Genomic DNA, 18,462 nt, shown 5'->3' with positions numbered 1-18,462 from the left:
AGGGGGGTTGGCATCGCACAAGGTCTCACACATTTATTTAGCACCAAACCCCAACCCACGTCCCATCCTGCCCCCGGCTACACTCGCTCCATCCTCCTCTGGTGCTGCTGTGGTCCCCAGGGCCAGCGGTCACCCTGAGGCTGGCATAGCCACAGGGCCACCGCAGGCCTAGGGGCTGTGCTGGCCCGTCCCGTCCTGCCGAGGTTGCCCCAGGTGCTGAAGGAACCACCGTGCGCAGTTTCCAAACACGTCGGCCTCTGTCTCCACGCCTGCCAGTGCGTGGCCACCCTCCGGGTACCACAGCAGCCTGTGGGGTGGGATGGGGCATGGGATGGGGGGATGCTCAGTGGGCACCCCAGGGCTCCCTCCCCAGCCCTGCATCCCACTCACCGCGCTGGGACCCCCCTGGCTCGCAGCACCCGGTACAGCTCCAGCGCCTGCGTGGGGCTGACGCGCCGGTCCCGGGCACCCACACACAGCAGCACCGGTGTCCGCACCTGCGGCACAGCCGGCGGTGGGTGTCCAGCACCTATCATCCCCCACCCATCACCCCCCACCCATCCTGCCCCTGCCTTACCCGGGCCGCCTGGGTGATGGGCGAGCGCAGCAGCATGGTGGCCACCTCCTCAGCGCGGGGCACCCGCTCGAAGGAGTAGGGCAGCCCCAGGGAGACGTAGCGCCTGCGGCACAGAGGTGCTGGTGGGTGCCATGGGGATGTGGCACAGCACAGGGTGGGGGGTGGCACTCACCAGTCCGGGATGTCAGAGGTGCCCAGCAGCGCGGGCAGGTTGGAGACGGGGCTGCGCAGGGCGCAGGCTCGGTAACGCTGGGGCTCACGGGTGAGGAGGTGAAGGGCGATGAAGGCTCCGTGGGAGCCAGCCAGCAGGGCTAGGTGGTGCGGGTCCAGGGGCTCGCTGCGCAGTGCCTGCTCTACCGCCAGCTGCACACGTGGGGCACCCAAACGTCAGCATTGTCCCACCATCAGCATCCTCCCAGCAGACCCCACCATCAGCACCCCACCATCAGCATCCTCCCAGCAGACCCCACCAGCAGCACCCCACCATCAGCATCCTCCCACCATCAGCATCCTCCCAGCAGACCCCACCATCAGCACCCCACATCAGCATCCTCCCAGCAGACCCCACCATCAGCACCCCACCATCAGCATCCTCCCAGCAGACCCCACCATCAGCACCCCACCATCAGCATCCTCCCAGCAGACCCCACATCAGCATCCTCCCAGCAGACCCCACCATCAGCACCCCACCATCAGCATCCTCCCAGCAGACCCCACATCAGCATCTTCCCAGCAGACCCCACCATCAGCACCCCATATCAGCATCCTCCCACCATCAGCACCCTCCCAGCAGACCCCACTCACCATCAGCACCCCACAAGCCCAGTGCCCCTCACCTGGGTGTCCGCCACATCCTGCTCACCCATGCAGGAGAGCAGGGAGCTGATGCTGGCCTGGCCGAAGCCCAGGGAGCCGCGGTAGTTCACTGGGGAGATGAGGACCATGGGTGCCACCTCTCCAGTGGGGCACAGGGGCCACATGTCCCTGGGCTCCCGAGCACTCACCCAAGAGCACGGCGAAGCCCAGCTGGCACAGTGCAGCCATGCTTGGGCGCCAACGGGCGTCAAAGACAGCATGGGGGCCACCTGGGGCCAATGGGAATGTCACCCAGGATGCCACCAGCACTGCCAGGATGTCCCCACCATCCCTTCACTCACCGTGCGGGCACACGACAAGGGGGTGTGGTGTGGTGCCGTCCGGTGGGCTCAGCAGCAGGGCCTCGAAAGCCTGGGTGCCTGAACCAGGGAAGGGGTCCCACTCAGCACCCACCACCCTGGGCACCCAGCACCCTGCCCACCCCTGCGGGTCCCCGGCACCCAGGTAGGGTGGGGGCCCTGGGCACTCACCATGCATGGCTGGGGTCTGCCCACTGCCGGGTGGCTGGATCCTCAGGGTCTTCCAGGTGACACCAGGCACTGTTGGGGTGTCCTCCACAGGCACCCAGCAGAGGGGTAGCTCCTGGCCTGCCGGTGGCAACACCGCCACCACCTGGGGACAGGCAGCTGGTGGCACTGGGGCACCCCTGCCCCAGGGCAGCTAGCCATTGCCGGGGTGTCATTGCCCGCATTGTGCCTACAGTCCCAGTGCTCTGGTGCCGTCCTGTGCCATGCCAACCCGTGCCATGCATGGATGTGCCATGCTGTGCCTGATCATACTGCCTGGTGCCATGCCATGTTGTGCCTCATCAGACTGCCCTGTGCCATGCCGTGCTGTCCTTGGCCACGCCATGCTGTGCCAAGCTCTGCTGTTCCTTGCCACACCATGCTGTGCAATGCCACGCTGTCGCTGGCTGTGCCATCTGAAGGGAGTCTACAGGAGAGCCGGAGGGGGCCTCTTTGTCAGGAGAAATTGGAAGAGGGGAGATTTAGATTAGATATTAGGACGAAATTCTTTACTGTGAGGGTGGTGAAGCACTGGAACAGGTTGCCCAGGGAAGTTGTGGATGCCCCATCCCTGGAAGTGTTTAAGGCCAGGCTGGATGGGGCTTTGAGCAACCTGCTCTAGTGGAGGTGTCCCTGCCCATGGCAGGGGGGGTTGGAACTCGATGATCTTTAAGGTCCCTTCCAACTCTAACCATTCTATGATTCTATGTCATGTCACTTGTCCCACGCCATGCCAACCCTATGCCACCCCATGCCCAAGCTGTGCCACACCACACTTTGCCGTGCCTGGCTGCACATTGCCGTGCCATCGCATGCTGTGCCATGCGGCACCAGGACTCTGCTCACCAGGCTCGGGGGGCGGTGTGGGGCCGAGCAGGTGGCCACCAGCAGGTCCCACTGGAGGGTGAGCAGCTCCCAGCACCCTTCGGGTGACCCTGGGGACAGAGAGCACGCCGGCGCTCGCAGATGCTCACCAGGGCACCGCGGGCAGCCCAGTGCCACGTACCTGCTGTCAGGTTGGTGACGGTGGCCGCCTCCGTGTCCACGAGCAGCAGGTCCTGCAAGGGGGTGATCATGGGCAGCCGCGTCACCATGGAGCACAGGGGCCGTGTCCCTGTCCCTGCCTGTCCCCAGGGCTCACTGTGCGGCTCCGTTGCGGGGTGCCCACCACGGCTCGCCGGCTGTCAGCTGCCCAGCACCGCAGCGGCAGCACCTCTGTGTAGAGCCCGGTGAAGGCTGTGAGTGGGGCAGAGGGCTAGTGAGCCTGGGCCATGGGCATCCAGCATAAGGGGGGGGGTGTGTCCCAGCCCCCCAGCAGCGCCCAGTCCTGCCCATGGTGCCACCCCTCACCCTCTGTGGGCTCCTGCACCACATCGAGCACCGTCACCGTCTGCCTTGTCTGCCAGGTGAGCTGGGGAGAGATGGTAGTCAGGGATAGCACCCCTGCCAGGGAAACTGAGGCAGAGGGGCTTGGGGACCGAGCTCCCCCCTACCCCAACCAGGCACCGTGACATCCCAGGCTGGGTACCACACCAGCAGTGCAGGGTGGCACAGCCATGCCCAGTGCCCACAGAGCCGCTCTCACCATGCAGAGGCGCAGGCACTGCCGGTGGGGCCCTCCCAGACCCCCCTCCAGGTAGAGCAGGCGCTGGCCGTTGGGGCTCAGCCGGGGGGAGCAGGCAGCCCTGTGCTCAGCCGACAGCAGCTCTGTGGGTGACAGGGGGTCAGCACGCCGGGGACCCCCAGGACCCAGGGCACCCCCTGCGGCCTCGGTGCTCACCGCAGCACCCGCTGGCCAGGTCCAAGTGGAAAATCTCTGACCTAGGGAGGAGGCGTGGGTCAGGCTGGAGCCCCACGGCCAGGCTGAACCCCACTGTGCCTGGCACGGCGCGGGCATCCCGGCACGGCACGGGATGCTGGGGGGACCCACCTCCTGTTGGAGCAAGCTCTCAGCCCCAGGCGGAAGGGCTCGTGCCACCAGCCCACGAACACCACGCCGCAGTCGTCCGGGGACCACAGGGCCTGTGCAACGGCCAGGCTTGTCCCACAGCCCCAGGCTGCCCCTGCCCCGGCCTCTCCCTGCACCCCGTCCTGACCTGGCCGGGAGAGAGGTGCTCCGGGATGCCCTCCAGCACTGAGAGGCTGCTGCCCTCCAGGTCCAGGACACAGAGGACGGGCACACTGCGGGTGCTCAGTGCCTCTCCCCAGTCCTCCCGGTATATGAACTGCTCGCCCTGCGGCACAACACCATCAGCCCCATGGCCAGTGGCCCCAGACATGGTGTGCCATATACCCCATGAGTATGCCGTTCACAGGGCTCCGTGCATGGCACACTCATGGGGTGTATGGCACAGTTATGGGGTGCATGGGATGCTCATGGGGTACATGTGGCGCATGGGATGCTCATGGGGTACATGTGGCATGCTCACAGGGTACACAGAGGGCACTCATGGGGTGCATGGCACACCCATGGGACACACAGCACCCACCTCCTCATCCTCATCCTCCTCCGCCAGCCTGCCTGCTCCTGGCACATCCCAGGGGCAGGAGGGCCGTGGTTTGGGCCGGATCTTCTCAGCCACGTACAGCAGCCGTGTCTCCGAGTGTGACCAAGCCAAGCAGGCAAAGGGCCCTGGCACAGTAAAAGGGTGCCAAAGCCCAGCCTGGCACAGGCACAGCCAGGCACTGGAGTCACCGGCCGTGCCATCCTTGCCTGTGTTGCAGGCAGGGGGCACAGGGCAGGGACCCTACCCTCCGTGTAGACCTCCCCGTGCTTCCCCAGTGCCGTGAGGTCCACACTGTGGCTGCGCCCACCACTGCCCCACACCTGGGGGGAGAGGGGTCAGCACCAGCACACCATGCCCGCAGTGCCCACCACCCCATGCTGGCACTCACGCCACCCCAGTGGCCCCTGAGGCTGCCGTGACCAGGGCAGCCCCCGTTACCTCCAGCAGCTCATGGCCCTGCTGTGGGCAGCGGCTGAGCACGGCGCGGTGCTGCCCGGTGGGCGAGTCCTGGCTGAGGAGCCTGCAGGCAGCAGGGAGGGAGGCTGTGGTGGGTGGCCAGCTGTGGGCACCAGCCATACCATGGGCACTGGCCACGCCACGGGCACCGGCCACACCACGGGCACTGGCCACGCCACCCCATCCCACAGCCCATCCATGCCATACTGGTGGTGGATCTCGGCGCTGAGCGCTGCCCGGCTGACAGCGAGGCCACCGCTGCCCATGTGCTGCAGGCTGTAGTGGCGGCTGAAGCGCAGGAGCCGGCGTCGGGGCAGGTCGGGGCGGCTGCACTCTGCGGGAGGGGGCCATCACTGCCTGCTCTCACCGCACCCCCGGCAGGAGAGCACCCGGGAGGCTGAGCCCGTGACTCACCGGTGTAGAGCAGGAAGGTCTGTGTCCCAGCGGTGGCCCCGAGGGCAGCACGGGTGACAGTGGGGAACCGGCTCAGCTCCCGGTAGCAGGTGGCAGGGCCACTGGCCACCTGGGTGGGGGAGAGGCATGCTGGTGAGGGGTGAGCTCACCCCCAGCCTGTGCCCACCCCTGCAGCCCCCCTGGCCCCCTTGCCCACCTCCGTGCCCAGCTCAGTTCTGGAGGCCATGGCTGCTGCGCTGGCCGCCGGCGCCTGCTGCTCGTCGGCCAGGCAGGCTGCCAAGGCGTGCGGGAGCAGCCGACGCAAGGGGCCTGCCCGGTGCCAGCTCTCCAGCTGCCCTGCGCTGGCGGCCATGCCCAGGGTGGCTGGGCAGGGGCACCCTCTGCTGTGGTACACCGCAGCTTCAGCAGCACAAACGCTGACCTGTGTGGGAGAAGGGTCCAGTGGTCATCAGCTCCTGGGCACCTTGTCCTGGCTGAAGCCCCACAGCCACCCTGCTGGCCCCTTACCATCGTTGTAGATGGTATTGTGCTTGTCCAGCGCTGTCAGGTCAATGCTCTTCACCTTCTGGTTCTTGTCCCAAACCTGGGGGCAGAGATGCCAGAGCAGCCCCATAGCACAGTGTGGATTTGGCCCCGAGCCCCAGGGAGTATCCAGCTCCCCCTTAACCCCCCCTCACCTCCATAAACTGCTTCTCCTCCTTCTTCTCCTTGCTGGGGACCTTGCACAGGACAGCCTTCAGCGCCCCACAGGGGGACTCCTGGCTCAGCAGCCTGCAGGCAGGTGGGTGCCCATCAGTCCCCACCATCGGCACCCCGAGGGAACAGGATGGGACCAGACTCACTTGTCCTTGATCTCAGAGCATGTACTGCTGCTCACTGAGTAGACAATGGAGGTCCCATCATGGAAGATCAGGTACTGGTAGCTGAACTTGATGTGTTCGCCCCACTCCAGGTCCCGCTCTGACCACTCTGGGAGGAGCAGGGTGAGGACACCTGAGACATCCCCACTGGGCAGTCAGAGACCCCCCCGGCCTTCCCGAGGGGGCTACTCCATCCCCACAGCAGTGCAGAGGCTGCAGTACTTGCCCCCGTACTGAGTGGTGACACTGGGGCTGAAGCAGGCGGCTCTGAGCCCCGGCTGCGTATACCTCCACCACCTCGTCTACGTTCGACAGCACCTGCAGGACCCACCGGGGTGGCTGGGGGCACGGGGGCAGGGGTGATAACCGGGGAGAGGTGGGGCGCAGGGGGCAGTTTCTGGGTCACCAGGGTACATGGCGGGGGGGAGAATTAGGAGGGTAGTGGGGCAGTTACTGGAGTGCTGGGGGCAATTACTGGGGTATACTGGGGCAGCTATTGGGGTGCACGTGGGGACTGGGGGCAGTTACTGGGACGGGGCGGGGACAGTGCCTGGGGGCGCAGAGCCAGGGCCGGTACCGGGGCACCGGAAGCAGGCGGGTGCTGGGGCTCCCCGGGCGAGGCGATGCGGGGGGGTGCCCGGGACGGGGCTGCCGGGACGTGGGACGGGGCTGCCGGGACGTGGGACGGGTTGGGAGGGGAGGGAGCTCTCGGGGCAGTGACCGGGCCGGACGGCTCCGCTCCCCCCGGAGCCAGCGGGGGCTTTACCGGGGCGGAGGGGCGGGGCCACCGACCGGCGGCAGCTCCCATTGGCTGAGACGCTCGGGCAGCCGCCCGCCCTGCGGCGCCCCCTGGTGGTCGCGGGCGGCGCCACCGCCGGAGGCGTCGAGGTTCAGATCCGCCTGGGGGGGGGGGGATCGGGCCCTTGGGGACCCACGGGGGACCCCCGAGTTACTTTTAGGTGCTCTTCACCGGGTTCCCAATTATGCCAATTGCCACCACCTTGTTCCCGTGAGCAGGTGGGACTCGGATTCGCTCCACGAATAACCAAGTTTGATGGTAAACGCAACAGTGTTTTAACAATATTTAATGATCAAGTCACACTGGGTTATTCACCGCATCGGGGACAGGGTCAGACAGAACAGTCAGGGAGACCCTCCCGTTGAGTCGAGGTTCAGAGAGGACCCCCTTGCTTTCCGAACTCCTTCTCAGAGAGAAGTCCGGGTGTTGCTGGATCCAATCCTAGTCACAGACTTGGTCAACGGTTTATGTTCTAAAGGATTATAATCTAAAATATAATCTCAGTGAAGCTTCAAAGTCTAGCAAGCCATTAGTCACTTACTGGGGACGTGCTGGGGCAAGGAATCTGTGAGCCTAGAGGAATATGAAGAACGATTGAGGGAGCTGGGACTGTTTAGTTTGGGGAAGAGGAGACTGAGGGGAGACCTCATCACTCTCTATAACTACTTGAAAGGACATTGTAGAGGTTGGTGCTGGTCTCTTCTCACAAGCAAATAGCGATAGAACAAGAGGGAATGGATTCAAGCTGCGACAGGGTAGGTTTAGACTGGACATTAGGAAGAAATTCTTCACAGCAAGAGTGATCAGACACTGGAACGGGCTGCCCAGGGAGGTGGCTGAGTCACCATCCTTGGATGAGTTTAAGAGTTGCTTAGATGTGGTGTTGGGGGATATGGTGTAGGGAAGAACTTTGTAGAGTAGGGTAGATGGTTGGACTCGATGATCCCAAGGGTCTCTTCCAACCTGAATGATTCTATGATTCTATAACCTTGAGAGGCACCTCCCCACCCGAGGGGAGATCCTGGGGTGCAGCAGAGCTCAAAGCACTCCTGGGCTGCTCACTATTTACGGGGACCAAATGATTGACCTATATTTGCATATTGACCACAAGTGTCATCACTGCGGTTGGTGGCCGCACAGATCAAGTTAGACCTTGGCTATTGTGCTCTCTGCCTCCCCAAACCCACTCTGAGCTCCATGCAGTCCTCGTGACCGGACGCACCCATTTTTTGATGGCCACGGGTGGTTATCACTTGGACAAGGGTTACAGAAGATAAAGGTCAGGTCTGGGGGGGGGGGGGCAGGTGTTTGGAGCACACCGTCACAGCCGCCCCATCCCATAGCCTGTCCATGGTGTATGGTGGGGAACTGGCTCAGCTCCCGGTAGCAGGGCAGAGGGGCCACCGGCCGCCTGGGTGGGGGGAGAGGTGTGCTGGTGGGGGGTGAGCTCGCCCCTCAGCCTGGCAAAAAGGGCCTGGGGCACCGGGAGCGGAGGCGACGCCGGTGCCGGCACCACCATCAGAGACGCCAAGGATGCTGAGCTACATCATTTATTGGGGGGCAGCAGGGGCTGGGGGGCTGTTAGCAGCGCAGGTGCTTGATCAGCCACAGCACCATGTTCATGAAGCCGTCAGCTTCGGCCTCGACGCCGGCCAGCGCGTGGCCACTTCCCGGGTACAGGAGCAGCCTGGAAGGGAGAGGGGGGTTAGCACCATGCCTGCACCCCCCTCCCCCACCCGGGCACCCAGCAGCTCCACTCACCGCGTGGGGACCCCACGGGCCTTCAGGGCACGGTAATACTCCAGCCCCTGCTGGGGGGGCACCCGCCGGTCATCCTCCCCCAGCATCAGTAGTACAGGTGCACGGACCTGCGGGAGCGGCACAGCCTCAGCAGCAGTGGGGACAGGGACAGGGAGGGGGACAGGGATGGGGACATACCCGGTCGACGTAGCATATGGGCGACTTGTGCAGCATCTCCGTCCACTGGGCCGGGTCCGGCAGGGCATCAGGCGCGTAGGGCAGCCCCGTCTCTGTCAGGCACCTGCCGGGAAGAAGGACGGGGGCACGTGCAGGGCTGGGGTGGCAGGGGGCTGGGGACGGCGGTACTCACCAGTCGGGGATGTCAGTGGCGGCCACCATGGAGGCAATGTTCACCACTGGGTTGCGGACTACGCAGACATGGTAGGTGTTGGGGAACTGGCCGAGGAGGTGGCACGCCAGGAAGCCTCCGTGCGAGCCACCGACCAGCGCCACCCGGCCGGCATCCAGTGACTCCTCCTGCAGCACCCGCTCCACGCAGAACTGCCACCATAGGGGACACCCACTGAGGCAGCTGGCCCCCCTGTTCCTCCTTGGGGGTACCAGCAGGGGCATGGAGTGCCCCAGGGTTGGGACCGCGTGCTGAGGCCGTACCTGCACATCATGCACGTCCTGCGTGCCCACGTTGCCCAGCAGGGAGGCCACACTGTCCTGGCCAAAGCCCAGCGAGCCACGGTAATTCACTGGTGGGGGGACAGGGACATCAAAGCCCTTCCTCCCCCTGCCGCAGCCCCACCGTGGTGGCCATACCACCCAGCAGTGACCAGGCCCCCTGGTATCACTCACCCAGCAGCACGGCGAAGCCCATGCGGCAGAGCGCTGCTGGGTACAGCATCCACCCGGCCATGAAGACGGAGTGGGGACCCCCTGTGAAAGGAAAAAGGGGTTGATACTGCCCATCCAGGGTGGGGGCACAGTGGGGGGGTGGGGGGAGGTGTGGGGCAAGTTCTTACCATGGGGCATCACGACCAGGGGGTGCTTCTGGGCGGCGCGGTCCTCGCTTGGGCGCAGCAGGATGGCGTCGAAGTCCAGGCCCCCTGCGGAGGTGGGGTGGTGGGGTCAGAGCTTGGCAGGGGCGGCAGAACCCAGCCATACTGGGTGTACTCACCGTACTGAGGGTGCTCCTGCTCTGGCGGGGGCCGCAGGGTGCGGATGCCCCAGCTGATGCCAGGCACGGGGGGGGCGTCCTGCAGGCAGACCCACTGCAGCTGTGCCTCCAGGCCGGCGCTGGGCAGGACGGCCACTTTCTGCATGGGGAGAAGGGTCGGTGCCAGGCCCTAGAGGGGCTGGTGGGCGCTGGGGAGGGGACAGCACCTTACCAGTGTGTGGGGGCAGCTAGGGGTGGAGAACGTGGCCACCAAGATGTCCCGGTCAATGGTGAGGACAGACCAGCTTCCCTGGGGGGCATCTGGGGAGGAGGGGTAGTCAAACCTGCAGGTGTGACCCCCTGCCCAGCCCTGGCACCAGAATGGTCCTACTGGCCTGGCACTTACCGGCTGTCAGCGAGGTCGTGGCGCCCGTCACCGTATCAACCACGAACATGTCCTAGGGGCATAAGGGCAGAGTCCAGCACAGCCCTGACCCACCCTGCCCCCCTGTGTCCTCCCTGCCCTTCTGGCACAGCTGCCCTCACCTGCTGGCTGCGCTGAGCCGTATCCAGCACCAACCTGCGGCTGTCGGCCGCCCAGCACAGCCCCGGCAGAGCGCCGCAGTAAATGCCCGGGAAGGCACCTGTAATGAGAGCAGCGGTGCTCAGCATCCCTCTGTGGCCCCCCCATGCCGCCCCCAGGGCTGTACTCACCCAAAGTCTGCTGCGGCACGGCCGCCAGCACCGTGCTGGTTTGCTTGGTGTACCAGTCGTACTGTGGGAGATGTGGGATGGGATGAGTTTTGCAGGGTCTCAGCCCGCCCACCCCTGCTGCATCCCAGGGAGGGGGCACCACCGCCCTCCTGCCAACTCCCACCCCAGTGTCCCACCAGTGTCCCCCCAGCACTGCTCACCATGCGGAGGCGGCTGCACTGCTGGTGGGGGCCAAAGACATTGCTCTCCAGATAGACAATGCGGCAGTGGTCAGGGCTGAGCCGTGGGGACCACACGGACGTGTTGTTCTCGGAGAGCTGCTCTGCATGGGAACGAGGGGATGGTGAGGGGGCTGCAGGGAGCCGGGGAACCGGCGGGGTTGGGGCACGCGCTGCTCACCACATGCCCCACTTGTAAGGTCCACGTAGAAGAGCGCTGACCTGCCGGCAGAGACGGGTGTCACCATGGGGCCAGGTGGCCTGGCTTGTGGGGCAGGTGCCCTGCGGGGACTCACCGGCGGTTAGTGCAGTGCTGCAGCCCCAGGCGGAAAGGCTCGGACCACCAGCCCACAAAGACCACGCCGGTGTCATCAGGGGACCAGAAAGCCTGCGGGAAGAGGAGCAGTAAGTGGCTCAGCCTGCTGCTGGCCCCCGAAACCTCCCTTCTCTGGCTCCCTGGGGCCCCCCATCCTGACCTGGCCGGGAGAGAGGTGTTCTGGGACACCCTCCAGCACTGAGATGCTGCTGTCCTCGATGTCCATGACGCAGAGGACGGGCATGCTGCGTTTGCTCAGTGCTTCCCCCCAGTCCTCATGGTACACAAACTGCTCGCCCTGTGGAACAACCCCATTAGCCCCCAAAGCCACTCCACAGGATCCCGCCTGCCCCAGGGCGGGGGGACCCCACCTTGAGGGGCACATCTGCCTTCTCGGGGCACCCCACATCCTCACTGGAGGTGCCCAGTTCGGGGGGTTTGCTCTGGAAGAATGACTCGGCCTTGGGACGCTTCTTCTCCGCCACGTAGAGCAGGTGGGTCTCCGAATGTGTCCAGGCCAGGCAGCCAAATTGGTCTGCAGGGGTGGGTTAAGCACCAGCGACCATGTCCCCCCAGGATCCCCACCTCTCCTGGCATCCCCCGGCCCCTCACCATCATCGTAGACGGTGCCGTGCTTGTCCAGCGCTGTCAGGTCAATGCTCTTCACCTTGCAGTTCTGATCCCAGACCTGGGGGCAGAGATGCCAGAGCAGCCCCATAGCACAGTGTGGATTTGGCCCCGAGCCCCAGGGAGTATCCAGCTCCCCTTAACTCCCCCTCACCTCCAGAAACTGCTTCTCCTCCTTCTCCTTGCTGGGAACCTTGCGCAGGACAGCTTTCAGCGCCCCACTGGGGGACTCCCGGCTCAGAAGCCTGCAGGCAGGTGGGTGCCCATCAGTCCCCACCATCAGCACCCCGAGGGTGCAGGGAACAGGATGGTGTGGGGGACAGGATGGGACAGGACTCACTCGTCCTTGATCTCAGAGCAGGTGCCGGCAGGCCCCGAGTAGACAACGGAGGTCCCATCATGGAAGATCAGGTACTGGCGGCAGAACTTGACGTTCTCGGCCCGTGCCAGGTCCCGCTGCGACCACTCTGGGAGGAGCAGGGTGAGGACACCCAGGGTGTCTCCGCCAGACAGATGGAGACCCCCCAGACATCCCCGGCCTCCCTGGGGGGACACCCCGTCCACATACCAGTGTAGAGGCTGCAGTACTTGCCCCCGTACTGGGTGGTGACATCGGGGCCGAGGCAGGCAGCTCTGAGCCCCGGGTGCCGGCTCAGCTCCCGGTACACCTCCACCACCTCGTCTACGTTCGACAGCACCTGCAAGACCCACAGGGGTGGCTGGGGGCATGGGGGCGGGGGTGATAACCAGGGAGAGGTGGGGCACAGGGGGCAGTTTCTGGGGCACCAGGGTACATGGGGGTAGTGGGGCAGTTATTGGGGAATTAGGGCTCATTTCAGGGCAGTTTTACAGGATGCTGTGGGCGGTGCTCAGGGGTGCACAGCCGGGGGCAGGTGTAGTACTGGGGTAACAGGGGCAGTTACTGGAGTGGCAGGGGTAGTCCCGGGGTACCAGTGGTCATGGGGGGGGCAGTTACTGGGGTGCTGGGGGCAGCGCCTGCGGGTGCCGAGCTGGGGCAGTTACTGGGGCACATCGAGGATTGGGAGGGTACTGGGGGGCTGTTATTGGGGTACATGGGCAGTTACTGGGGGTGCAGAGCCCGGTCACTTACGAGGGTAGTGAGGGCAATTATTGGGGTGCATAGGGGGAATCAGGAAGGTACTGGGGGCTGTTACTGGGACGGGGGGAGGCAGCCCTGCGGGCGCAGAGCCGGGCCATGTACCGGAGCACCGGGAGCGGGAAGGTGCCGGAGCTCCCGGCCGGGGTGGGGGCGGTGCCCTGGACGGGGGTTGCAATGAGGGGGCGCGGGGACGGGGGACGGGGGCGGGGGGGGCGCGCTCCAGGGACAGAGACCCGACCGCATCGCCCCACCGCCCACCCTCGGCGGACCCTCACCGGCGGCTCCATGGTGCGGCGGCGCCGGCGCCACCGTCACTTCCGGGACTGAGGGGCGGGGCCTGCGGCCTGCGGCAGCTCCCATTGGCTGCGGCGCTGGGACCGCCTCCCCGCGCTGCGGCGCCCCCTGGTGGGCGCGGGCGGCGCCGCTGCCGGAGGCGGCGAGGTCCGGGGGGGACGGTCGGCCCCGGCCGGGCACCGGTGACCGCCCCAGCCCGGAGACACCGCTTCACCCGCGGGACCCCGTTCGCCACCGTAGCCGGGGGACAGGGCTCTGGGACTCCGACGGCTCTGGGCCGCCCCGAAGCGGTTTCCCCGGCGGGTGGCTGCTGCACAGGGAGTTCCATGCACAGGCCATGGGGGATCGGGCCCTCGGGGGACCCCCACAGGGACCCCCCAGCCCAGCAACCCCGGCTGCGGGCCACAGAGCCCGCAGGTGCTTGGTGGCGACCAGGCCCACTGGGCTGCCAGCCCGGCTGCCTGCAGTGCGCTGGGGGTCCAGTCCCTCCCGCCTCCCCCTCCCCACAGGCAGGCAGGAATCGGGGCCAGTCCGTGGTTTGTGTCAAGTCCTTTTTATTCTGTTCCCACAGAAACACCTGGTGAGGGGGCAGCTTCTGGGAGGGAGTCACGACACAGCGGCGGGGCGGTACGGCACGGTACGGCACGGTACGGGGTCACTACGGGTGGCACAGAGCACAGCAGACACGCACACCGTCACAATGTTCAGAGGGAGCGCACCCGGCATCGCACTTCCCGCTGGAAAGGGCGCCCGGGGCTCAGCCACCCTCGGCACCTCATCTTGACACCCCCCACCCCGTCCCCCCACCCCGGCCGGCAGACTGCCATGATTGGGACTGGGGGCCCAGCCTGGCGGGGTGGGCTAGGGACCCCCGGTCCCAGCAGGCAGAGGGGCGAGGTGGCGGATGTGCTCGGGGGGTGAGACAGGCCCCGGCGGGGGTCTCGGTCCTGCGTGCGATGTACACACTGTACACGTATTTACAGCGCGAGGAGCGGCGGGGGGCCGGGGGCCCGGAGGAGGCGATGCACTTGTCATCGGTGGGAGAGGTGGCAGGTGGGCGCAGGGTTGAGGCTCTCCTCCGTGGGGCTGCCCCACGGGAGCGCCCCGCTCCCCCCCATCCCACAGCCACCAGCCTCTTCCCCAGCCTTGGGCACTGGCAGAGCTCCCTGCCAGGGAGCTGCCACGGAGCGTGGGCTTCCCACAGCGACCGGGTCCTTGATAACGAGTGCATAATTCTGCTAAGAGCTTCCAGTACAGCAATGGACTGATGGAAAAGAAAAAAAGAAAAGTCCAGGCAAAGAACAGCAAGCACTGAAAGGCGGGTGGAACCGTGCAGAGAAGGAGCAAGCCATGCTCTACGACGGGACAGACGGTCACGGGCGCTAGGGCTGCCCTTTGGCAAAGTGGCCCTCCGTGGGTCGAACATGCCACGAATTCATACGCACGGGTGGTCGATAAAGAGTAGTTACCGGGTCGCTGGGCGGCAGGCGTTGGCGATGAAACCCTTGGGCGCGACATTGAACGGATCAGCTATTCACAGGTCTTGTTCTGGAGTCGTGTTATTTCGTTGCATAGAATATCAGGCGGGCGAGCGGGCGGCTGCTGCCCGCCGCGGGGGGGGCACCGGGGGGGCAGGGGTGCCACCGGCGTGGGGAGGCGATGGGACACGGGTCGCGGTCCGCTGGCAAGCCCCCTCCTCGGGCTGCCTCCCCCCACCCCAGGGAACCCCCTCCTGGCAGGGCGAGCGGGCTTTGGCCACCATGCCAGCCGTCCCCGCAAAATGGCTTGAGAAGGACTTGGATTGCACAGTAAGAGGAAGGATACTGCCGGAGGCAAAGCTCTCCTGATCTTGTTCCACGGGATTTGTGCTCTTTTGTAGCCTCCTGCACTCTATTGCTTCTACAGACGACAGCCCGTGTGCTAACTCATCGCACAAAGCAAAGAGGGAAGAGGATTTGGTATAAAGATTTTAAAAAAAAACAAACCAACCAACCAACCAAAACCAAACCCCAAAACCAAAATAAAATGAACCCAGAGAAACTGAGAAAAAAAGGACACCCCCCCCGACGACGCCCCGTGCCCCCCCTCCCCGGTGCGGATGAGGTATACACAGAAATCAAAGTGGGATGATTAAGGCTGTTCTCGAAAGAAAAGGGATGCCCGGCGGCGGGCGCGCTGGCTGCGTGGCAAGGGCGAGCGTGGCCCTTTCAATGCTTCCAATGGCTTCAGGGCAGCGCCGCGGGCCGGGACGCGCGCCCAGCCGGTGGCTACGTCGGCAACGGCCGGCCGCGCCGCCTGTCAAGAGTCCTATGGCCTCGTATTTCGGTAGTGAAACAGTGTTAGGTCCTATCTGAGGCGCTCCGGGGGGCTCCCTGGCGGGGCCGGGAGCGGGACGCAGTGCAGGGGCGGACGGGGTCGGGAAGGAGGAGCAGCGCCCGTGGCGCCCAGCCCTCGGCTCGCGGAGGGGGGGAAAAACCTGTGAAGAAGCCAGAGCTGGGGTTCGGAGGGTGCAACTCTGCGTATAATCTTGAGAAAGGGCCGCGGCCCGTCACCTATGGGGCCTGACCCAAGGGTCCGGATCAGGCCCGTCCCCTCGGGGGCGGCTGCGGGGGCAGAGGGTGCATCCGCCCGCGCCCAGTGCCGGGGCTCGCCGCGTGCCACGCCGGAGCTGCTCGCCAGGCATGGGGGTGTCCGCCGGGCCCCCGTTCGGCCGCCGTTTGGTCCAGCATCCAGGGATCGCCCTGCTTTCAAAAGCTTGCGAGAAACAAAGAGAGAGAGAGGCATTAGCCCGAGCGGCGGCATCCCCGCGGAGGGGACCCCGCCGGGCGGCAGCGCCGGCCCCAGCGAACAAGCCGCAGCGAGCCAAGAGTTGCTGCCGGCGGAGCAGCTGCTGCCGCCCCCGCGCTGGATGGGCTCCCGGCGCAGAGCTTGGGCCGCCCAAACCTTCCCCGCACACCCGGGGTGGGCACTAGCATCCGCCTGGCACTGGCCCACGCGGCGCTTCCGAGGCTGGGGAAGAAGGCCAAGACCCCACGCCTTGGCTTGGGGCCAGCGCCCGGGGATGAGGATGGGGACAAGTGGCCCAGCGGGACGGGGACGCGGATGGCCCATGTTCTTCTCACCCTGGGGGCTGGGAGCGCGGGAGGGCAGGGCTCAGTGATACAGTGGTGCTGCGGGAGCCCTGGGGATGGCATGGCAGAGGGGACCAGTGCGTGGCTGTGCCCCTGGCACTCACCGTTATACTCAGAGTCTGGCGCCGCGTGCTGAATTCTCTGGCTTCTTCATAGGTTTTTCCACTGCAACGACTCAAATCTCCACTCTCTTCCCAAACTCCTGCGGCGGGAGGGAGCGGGAGGGTGTCAGGCACTGCCGGGGCAGGGAGAGCCCACGGGGCAGCACCCGGCACTGGCTGCGCTCACCTTGTGCCGTTCTCTCACCAGAACGAAGTGAACTTCTTGCCAAAAGCCGACACCGCTGCGGGGAAGTGGGAGAGGTGTCAGCATGGCGTAGCCACACCAGTCCCCCACCCCTCCCCGGCCCCCAAACCCCTGCTTTTGCCCCAAACTGCGGTAGCGCCACATCCCATCGGCCACCCCCAGGGTGCCCGATCCCATCTGGGTGCGGAAGAGCATCACTGCCCCGTCCCTGGGAGCAGCCCTCACCTTCCGTCAGTTTGCCTGCTTGTTCCGCTGCTCCCCCCGGCAGGATTTTGGAGAAAACGCTCTCTCCTTCCGCCCCCGGCTGCCCCGTTGCCGGGCCGGTGGGACCACGTGGCCCGGCTGCCCTCGGACCGGCCTTGCTGTCTGCTGGGGGATGAACGAAGCCACTGTTAGCAGGGGATGGTGTGGGGGGGGCTTGGCCGAGCCCCTGGGGTGCCAGGCAGCCGGCACGGGGGACGATGACACCCACTGACCTGCTGCTCCCAGGGGCTGTGCCGTGGGCGCTCTCCCCGGCTGCTGTGGCACTTTCGCTGCGGGTTTGGGTGCGTCCGTCTGCTCTGCTTTCGGCTGGAATGGGGAAAAGAGGTCTCAGGGCTCGCTCTCCCAGCAGATCATCATCCAGGGGATGGCCCGGGCTGAGAGGCAACACCAAAACCCCCAAACGCTGTGTGAAAATGGCCCTGTAGCCCCAAAAGCAGCAGGGAGGGATCCAGGGCACAGGGATGTCCCCTCCCAGCTCCCCTCGAGGGGACGGCTGCTCCTGCAGCACCCAGAGGTGGCCATGGTGGGCTCATGGGTGGGATACACCTTTCCCCATGGTTCCCATCCCCAACCCTTCCCCTGCTAGCCCCTGGCCACAGCCAGCCAAGCCAGTCCTGGGCAGAGACGTAGGGCAGGGAGGTGGCCGAGCCCGTACTTACCGCCGGTGCTGCGTGCCCACCCGGCTGTGCATGGAGTGTGGCCGGCACCTTCCCGGCCGCCTGGGCTGGCCCTGGCTGCTGCTGCGGTGGCCGGGACGAAGGGGGTCCCTGTGTCCTGCCCCTGGCCTCAGGCTGTGCCGAGGCGGCCGGTTGGGCAGCCTGCCGCCCCGCTGCCTGCTGCCGTGCTGCCTGCTGCCCTGCCTGCTGCTGCCTGCCCGCCGGCTGCTGCGGGTGTGCCAGGGGCTCCGGCTTCGGTGCTGGGGTGGCCGGCCCATGTGGCTGGGGGGTCTTCTGCGCCTTGGGGGTCTCGGCACCGTGGTGGTGAGCAGCGGGGCGGGATGACGGGGGATACTCAGAAGAGCTGGGGCCGTAGGATGCAGGCCCGCGGGACTCGGGCTGCTGCGCCTTCTTGGAGGTGGTTGGTGGCCCGTGACCACGGGGCTCATGGCGGCTGGGCTCCCGTGGGTGCTGCTTGGTCGAGCGGCGTGGGGGCTCGTCGCTGGCATGCCGGGAGGTGCCGGTGTGGCGCCCATACTCCCCGTGGTGCCGGTGCTCGCGGTGCTGGGGGTAGTCGTCATGCTGCCACGGGTCCTCGTCAGGGGGCTCGTCGTAGTCGTGGTAGGTGTGCTTAACTGGGGGTCTCTTCTGCGAGGAAGAGTGGCCACCGTAGTGCCTGACCCTCTCCGCCCGCGCCTCCCTGGGCTTATCAAACCAGTCTGTCTCCTCCTGACCCAAATGATAGGCTTCGGAAACCAAAAACAAACCACAGTCAATGTCTCGCTCGAGGCCGCCCGGGCAGAAGCCATGCAATGAGGCGGGAGAGGCAAGCAGCGGGCACGCGCGTGGGGGGACAGCCCGCGTCGGTGGGGACGGGACACGGCGCGGCACCGCGCGGCGAGGCACCGCATGGGAA

General features: G+C 65.9%; 3 protein-coding genes across 4 annotated transcripts in view; all 3 read right to left on the bottom strand.

Moving 5' to 3' along the window:
* Positions 1-2: 2 nt before the first annotated feature.
* On the bottom strand, positions 3-5,589 carry LOC141467184 (acylamino-acid-releasing enzyme-like). Of its 2 annotated transcripts, none has more exons than XM_074151577.1 (22): positions 5,533-5,589; positions 5,337-5,445; positions 5,130-5,256; positions 4,905-4,986; positions 4,711-4,786; positions 4,449-4,591; positions 4,056-4,193; positions 3,890-3,981; positions 3,740-3,780; positions 3,545-3,666; positions 3,310-3,370; positions 3,101-3,195; positions 2,966-3,017; positions 2,806-2,894; positions 1,924-2,065; positions 1,735-1,812; positions 1,582-1,662; positions 1,414-1,502; positions 750-940; positions 578-680; positions 391-497; positions 3-307 (listed from the first exon to the last, which is right to left on the bottom strand). In XM_074151577.1, the coding sequence occupies exons 1-22, from the start codon at positions 5,560-5,562 to the stop codon at positions 169-171; spliced, it is 2,187 nt and encodes a 728-aa protein (XP_074007678.1). In that variant the 5' UTR covers positions 5,563-5,589; the 3' UTR covers positions 3-168. The 2 variants fall into 2 exon arrangements, with proteins under 2 accessions (XP_074007678.1, XP_074007679.1); XM_074151578.1 differs by having other exon boundaries at positions 10-307; positions 4,056-4,187; positions 5,533-5,562.
* A 2,941-nt stretch (positions 5,590-8,530) lies between these two features.
* Positions 8,531-13,220, bottom strand: LOC141467094 (acylamino-acid-releasing enzyme-like). The gene is made up of 22 exons (XM_074151413.1): positions 13,171-13,220; positions 12,344-12,473; positions 12,116-12,242; positions 11,930-12,020; positions 11,761-11,836; positions 11,520-11,683; positions 11,309-11,446; positions 11,129-11,220; positions 11,014-11,054; positions 10,815-10,936; positions 10,615-10,675; positions 10,447-10,544; positions 10,307-10,358; positions 10,133-10,221; positions 9,922-10,060; positions 9,767-9,850; positions 9,600-9,680; positions 9,408-9,496; positions 9,106-9,296; positions 8,934-9,036; positions 8,757-8,863; positions 8,531-8,682 (listed from the first exon to the last, which is right to left on the bottom strand). Exons 1-22 carry the CDS (start codon positions 13,180-13,182, stop codon positions 8,577-8,579), a joined length of 2,193 nt encoding a protein of 730 aa, XP_074007514.1. The 5' UTR covers positions 13,183-13,220; the 3' UTR covers positions 8,531-8,576.
* Positions 13,221-16,622: 3,402 nt separating this feature from the next.
* Positions 16,623-18,462, bottom strand: part of BSN (bassoon presynaptic cytomatrix protein) — a 97,301-nt gene continuing 95,461 nt past the window's right edge. The window contains exons 7-10 of the mRNA XM_074151797.1: positions 17,550-18,292; positions 17,103-17,196; positions 16,852-16,995; positions 16,623-16,663 (exon numbers count right to left, since the gene is read on the bottom strand). Coding sequence (XP_074007898.1) covers positions 16,623-16,663; positions 16,852-16,995; positions 17,103-17,196; positions 17,550-18,292 — 1,022 coding nt within the window. The remainder of the gene's footprint in view (positions 16,664-16,851; positions 16,996-17,102; positions 17,197-17,549; positions 18,293-18,462) is intronic.

Source organism: Numenius arquata, chromosome 8 (genome assembly GCF_964106895.1).
Source record: "Numenius arquata chromosome 8, bNumArq3.hap1.1, whole genome shotgun sequence".
Lineage (NCBI taxonomy): Eukaryota > Metazoa > Chordata > Aves > Charadriiformes > Scolopacidae > Numenius > Numenius arquata.
Note: the sequence above shows the minus strand (reverse complement) of the source record. Positions and strands in the feature narration are given on the sequence as shown.